Genomic DNA, 6,348 nt, shown 5'->3' on the forward strand with positions numbered 1-6,348 from the left:
ATCCCTGATACTTCTCACAAAGGCGATTAAAGATCTTGTTGAAACGTATCCCCCCTTAATGACGTTCATTCTTAGGGGAAATAAATTCACATTCCACGAAATCTATTGCATTTTTCTCCAAAGTGTCTCTGAAGCATAACACGGATCCCCAGCATTTAGAGTTTGCCATTAGAGCGTGATCAGCCAGTAGCAGGCAGCTTGAGCAAGGCCTGCTGGCTGACGGGCTCCCTGACCCCCTTCTGCAGGCTTGGTGTTTTATGACACGAAGGTGGCTGTAATGAACCGAGTGCTGAATGCCACCGTGCAGAGAACAGCAGACCACGCCGCCCCCGAGATAACACTGGACCCTCTGGAGATTGTGGGAGGTGAGCTTTGCTTTAAACACCTGCCACTGTCATTCTGCCCTCTCTCTGATCGCCCGGTCTGCAAAATTTCAATTGCCCTGAAAGTCTTTAACTTGTTGCTGGTGTATCTGACCAACAGGAGAGATCCGTTCTTCTGAAAACACGTACTTCTGTCAGGCGGCACGGCAGCTGGCCTGTGTGCCGTCCTCTCAGCTGTGTGTCAAGCTGGCCAGCGGGGGCGACCCCACCTACGCCTTCAACATCCGCTTCACCGGGGAGGAGGTTCACGGCACCAGTAAGTCAGCCCCGCTGGTGTGCCTGTTTTTATTTCCACAGAGGGGAATGTGCCAGGAATGGGACTAAAACACACTCTTCAGCTGGAATGTAGTTTGATCACTGCAAAACGCAAGCAAAACAAAACAAAAGCATTTTTATTTACGCTGTTTAAGGAAAGACAGTGATGATTTGAATACGTTCAGTTTTTATCTTCCTTCATCTTAAATTGGGAGCGGAGGTCTGCAGGCCTGGTTTTGGTGAGCCCCAGTACAGTAGGGTTGAAGTTTGTTAAATTAATCGGTTTTTAATGATTTGTAAATTATTGATCAATTCAGCAAGAAATTTTCTAATTTAGGGAAACACTTCCTCGAAAGGTATAGATTGTCACAAATAATCTCTGAATGGCTTCATTAAATAAATTGCATGCTCAACTAATCACAGTTAAATTCCAAGTTCCAAGTCTTCAGATATTGGTGAAAAGTGACCATGAAATCCGTCTGGGTGGGATCTTCCCAGGAGCAAGACTGGAGACCATTTCCTGGTTTCTTCTCAGCTGTGGTCTTTTGTCTGCTGTCTGCTGTCCCGGGGTCCAGCCTGTGGCCTCTGTCTAACGTGAAGCTTGTTGTGTTCCTATTAGGCGGCTCCTTCAGGCACTTCCTGTGGCAGGTGTGCAAAGAGCTGCAGAGCTCCGCCCTCTCCCTGCTGCTGCCCTGCCCCAGCTCAGCAGCCAATAGGAATAAGGTACCGTCCTCTTCCCTCAAGGAAGGTCTGGCTTTAAGGTTAATAAATGAAAAACCGAGCTGTCACATGCTTTATAAACCCTTCTCTTCACTTATGGCTTTTGACTTCCAACTAGTTTTTTTTTAAGTTTTGCTGCCTTTCATACAAAATTATTGGAGTTCAATAACTTCTCCATAGATTCTTACAGTGGCAGAAATCGCCCACCTACAGCTGTGTTTTTCACTTCTAGATTTTCTTTGTGTAAATGAGAGGAGGCTGTTAAACTCTGTAGTAGTTAAGTCATGTATTAGGTGTCTTGACAGCTTTGACTGTTTTGTTGGGAATGTTTTGCTGAAAGCCAGGCCAACACTGGCTTGCTAATCCCAGCCCTTTCCCCTACAGCCTTGTTCAAGATCAGCCCTGGGTGACACGATCCAGGCTCCGTCCGCATCATAACTAACCAACTCATCCCCACAGTTTCTGTGCCCATCGTTGTACTGACGGAGGTTTTGTCTCTGGTCCGTTTTTCAGGGCAAGTATATCCTGACGCCAAGTCCCATCACCTATGCAGAGGAGCAGCTCCTGCACTTCTTCGGGCAGCTCCTGGGCATTGCCATTCGGGCAGACGTTCCACTGCCTCTCGATCTGCTGCCCTCCTTCTGGAAGGGCTTAGTGGGGGAGGTCCTGGACGAGGACACTGACCTGCAGGAGGCTGACCTGCTTACGTCCAACTACATCAAGAAATTTGAGAGCGTAAGTGCCGCCTGTACACTCAGCGCAGACAGTTCTGTTTTTCCTGTGAAGAGAGAGTGCAAGTACCAGATAAAGACAGGATAGAAGAGGAAGCTCAGGTCCTCACAGTACAAGGAGTGCACTAGTGATGACAAATGAGGTGCATGTTTAATCTGCTTTAGCAGTGATTACAATTTGGGAGTTCTATTTTTGCTAAGAATAACCAGTACTCTAATAAAGCAGTAGTCAAACTAATACAGCAATGGCAAGAACAGTGCAATGTGCACAGTGCACCTCCGAAATGCCATGGCTTGACATGGATCTCCTGTGTAAGCTGTTTTCATGTAGGACTGTTTTCCCAGGTCAACGATGAGGCAGAGCTGGATGCCTTGTGTGCAGAAATAACCTCTCAGCACCACTCCAGCGAGAGCCCCGAGTCTCCTAACAAGCCGTGCTGCAAATTCACGTATGTCACCATGATGGGGGATGAGGTGGAGCTGTGTTCAGGGGGCAGGAACATCACTGTCGGGTGAGTGAGTGTGTCCTTCTGAAAACAAAAATAGCTTCCTGTTTTCAGACCTTAGTGCTTATCCTAGTCATTTCCATTTGTGACCACAGGGCATCATTTCCCTAACTGGGCCTAATTAGCTCTTTAGCAATGCAATATTTAGTCTCTATACTGTAGGCAGGATCTAAATTTAACTTCTTGTTGATTTTAAATTTTCATTCATTGTGGGAAAGTGCCACCTACTGGTTTAACTATGTCTAGTAGCAATCTGATTATTGTTTAACATACATCCTTATATAGCTTCCAGATGTGATGCGTTCAGGCTTCAAAGTGGTAAAGCTGCTATAACAGGGATGTTTGTTCCTGCTTGTGCTAGCTGGGAGAACAAAGACATGTACGCATCTGCGATCAGGAGCCTGAGGATGCGAGAGCTGCAGAGCTCGCAGTGCATGACCGCGGTGCGAGCCGGACTGGGCTCCATCATCCCTCTGCAGCTCCTCACCATGCTCACTCCCCTGGAGATGGAGCTGAGGACCTGCGGCCTGCCCTACATCAACCTGGAGTTCCTCAAGGTAACCCTGGCATCGCATTCTCTCCACAGAGCATGCTGCTACTACACCTCCTCCCTGCATGCCTGATATCCGTGACGCTGCTGATAGTATTCCATGTTTTTGGGTCCTATCATGGGGATATGTCATGTGAGCGGGGCCTTGGTTCACAGTCATGTCTGTGAATCCCACCTTTTCTCAGTACGTTGTTGCTGTGCTTTTAGGCTCACACTATGTACCAGGTGGGTCTGATGGAGACAGACCAGCACATTGAGTTCTTCTGGACGGCGCTGGAAATGTTCACCCAGGAAGAGCTCTGCAAGTTCATCAAGTTTGCCTGCAACCAAGAACGCATTCCCTTCACCTGCCCCTGCAAGGACGGCGGTCCAGACACTGCCCACGTTCCCCCCTACCCCATGAAGATCGCCCCGCCTGACGGCGCTGCAGGTGAGAGCCACAGCTCGCACTGGGCAAGTGAGATCCTACAGGGCAGGCATGTCAGCTCTTGAGATTTTAAACACTGAAAGGGCCACTTTCTGTCCAGTTTGACACAGAATGCTCCAGAAAGGTTTATATGTAGTAATGATTTACAAAAACTAAAATCCGCAGGTGTCATATTTCAGAAATTGAAGCCATTTATGTTTGTGCGACTACAAATGTAGATGTCTTAGCTTTCTGATGCTTTGGCTCCAGAGTGTTTATTTCACTTAATGAACGAACAGCACATTGTCTTCTTCTTCGGTTATTTATTCTGTGTCTGTTTCTGGTGCTCTTTTTGGTACTCTTTCATCAAAACATTGAACAGTTTTGTTCAATGTAATAAAAGGTGAAGCACCAGTCTGTACAAGAAAGAGTTAAGCCAATGTCCTTGGGGTTGGAAACGGCCTGTCTGATTCCTCTCTGTATTAACCCCCACACTGTGTTTTTCCCCTCAGGCTCCCCTGATTCCAGGTACATCAGAGTGGAGACCTGCATGTTCATGATCAAGCTTCCGCAGTATTCCTCCCTGGAAGTGATGCTGGAAAAGCTGCGCTATGCCATTCACTACCGAGAAGACCCCCTGAGTGGCTGAGCCCTGCCTGCCAGCCCTGGTGCCCTTCACACAGCCCCCCGACCAGCGAGAAGACCCAGGCTCTCTCGGGCTTCCTCGGGGTCATCCAGCTGGCCTCTCCCAAGATACTCACCTTCTTGCAGAAAGAGGAGCCCGGCTCAGAGGGCTTGTGAAAGGTTGTTCGTAAATAGAAATACCGGCTAAAGGACACAGTGCTTTTGTGCTCTTTTTTGTTTAGCTCCATAAACAACATAGATGCTTTTGAATTGCCTGATTTCTTCTCCTGTTGGTTAATTTGCTCTGATCTTTTTGAGATCGGATAGTATTAAGACAGATTATATCAATTATACTTCACTGGCATGTTGACATGTTGTATCATTGCATATCGCATCCTTTTGACAGAAGACAGTGGGACACCTATCAGTAGATTTAAATTAGAATTGAAGGGTCCTTGTTATTCCTGTGCCTTTAATTGGGCGAGGTGGCTTTTTTTTGGGGGGGGTGCGGGGGGTTGCAGAAAAACCCCAGTCAAAGCCTTGTTCAGTTCCATCATAGCTCTGTGCAACGTGGCTCCCCCTCTCCCCCAAAGAGAACAAGGTGATGATTGTGATGATTGTAGACCGCAGGTGCGTTTTGTTCTAATAGCAGTAACCAATGCCAAACACTGACAGATATCAGGAACGAACAGTAGCCGACTGTGGAACAAAGAGGAAGTGAGATGTGAGCCTTCGGTAGAGTCAACTTGCCTCCAGCACAGTTAGTCCTCATGTCTGCTGATCTCCAGGCGGAATCTGAAGGCTGCCAATAGTAGTAGATGCTATTCAATTCCGAAAGCTTTCATATATTGATACCTGCCAAGAGACAGGGCCCGCTACAGGATACTTCATATCGGATGTTGCTGCTGATCACCAGTGCAGACGCGGCATCTGGATTCTGAAGGGCAGTGAAGCCGTCTCATTTGCAATCGCTGTATGCTACAGAATAAATAGATGCAGAAATCGTCCATTAATTTTAAAAAAGTCCAGCCTATTCAAAAGCCTTGAAAGTGCACATATATTTATTTAAATCTATAAAGAGGAGGGAATATATCTATTGTACAAATAAAAGCTATGTAAAAATAAATGCTCCCTTCAGATGCAGTGTCACCGATGGAGGTGATATTGTTCAGAGCTGACGCGGCACTCAGACCCGAGCTGCAGGGGGCGAACGCTGCTGTTGCAGCACAGCAAGTCCAGGGCAACAACGGGAGGTGTGTCTGACGCCCTGTTGTGCTATTTGTTGTTACTTTTTGCGGTTTTGTTTTTTTGGCGTGTGTATAAGCGTGAATGGAGAGTCAGGTCAACAGCTGCAGAGTGATTGGTATACACAATCTACATATGCACGGTGACATCAGAAGATTAACGCATAGATTTCCGCTTGTTGATGGCCTGTTCTTGCAGGCATGAATTCAACGTTTTGTTACACATGATGGAAATGTTGTAGCTGTGTAAAGATAATACTTTGTGAAAAGTGTAAATAGAATAAATGTCAAATCAAGCAGTTTTTTTTACTACTGTTCAGCTTTGTTTGGGAATGTTTTATTTATTTTTCATTTAAAGGTTTACGCTGTAAACTTCTTTAAAGATACGCTTGGATATTCAGCTGTGGGATTTATGCCCCTTGAATTGTTTTTTTCTCTCCTTGTTAGTATATCTTCATTTACAGCCTGTTACTCGAATGGGCTCCTGTGTTGATTCTCATCCCTGTGGAAATATGATTGCTTGTATATAAGGTTACTTCCTTGAGAGTTTCCAGACACGGTGTAAGTGGGAAAGAGTGGCGACGGTCCTGCTTGTGCGAGTTTAAGGTTGTGTATGCCAATTGATTGTTTTTGTTTGTTTTTTTAAGGTAGGCGATAGCTGTGACAGTTAACTGCTGCTAACGGGACTGCTCTTTCTCAGAGAGGGCAGGTTAAGGATTAAAAAGCATATCCACACACAGGCGTTACTATGTGTGCTGTACATTTACCTGATATTTATTACAATTATTTATGGTTGCATTAACTTAACTTTTACTCTGCTGTTTACCCTGTGTGCATCTGTATCTAACACAGTGATGTTTGAATGGATTCTACAGAGGACAAAAAAATCCAAGATTTCGGTGTCACATTAATAAATTGTCTTAATGCAA

General features: G+C 45.9%; 1 protein-coding gene across 7 annotated transcripts in view; it reads left to right on the forward strand.

Annotated features, from left to right (window-relative positions):
- The window catches only part of hectd4 (HECT domain containing E3 ubiquitin protein ligase 4), an 87,164-nt gene extending 80,816 nt beyond the window's left edge, over positions 1-6,348 (forward strand). For all 7 annotated transcript variants that reach the window (XM_088618715.1, XM_088618719.1, XM_088618720.1 and 4 more), the window contains exons 69-76: positions 246-365; positions 484-639; positions 1,258-1,361; positions 1,872-2,093; positions 2,435-2,601; positions 2,957-3,152; positions 3,353-3,575; positions 4,064-6,348. In XM_088618715.1, the coding sequence (XP_088474841.1) occupies positions 246-365; positions 484-639; positions 1,258-1,361; positions 1,872-2,093; positions 2,435-2,601; positions 2,957-3,152; positions 3,353-3,575; positions 4,064-4,200 (1,325 nt within the window). In that variant the 3' untranslated portion in view covers positions 4,201-6,348. The remainder of the gene's footprint in view (positions 1-245; positions 366-483; positions 640-1,257; positions 1,362-1,871; positions 2,094-2,434; positions 2,602-2,956; positions 3,153-3,352; positions 3,576-4,063) is intronic.

This window comes from Lepisosteus platostomus, chromosome 24 (assembly GCF_059453375.1).
Source record: "Lepisosteus platostomus isolate fLepPlt1 chromosome 24, fLepPlt1.hap1, whole genome shotgun sequence".
Taxonomy (NCBI): domain Eukaryota; kingdom Metazoa; phylum Chordata; class Actinopteri; order Semionotiformes; family Lepisosteidae; genus Lepisosteus; species Lepisosteus platostomus.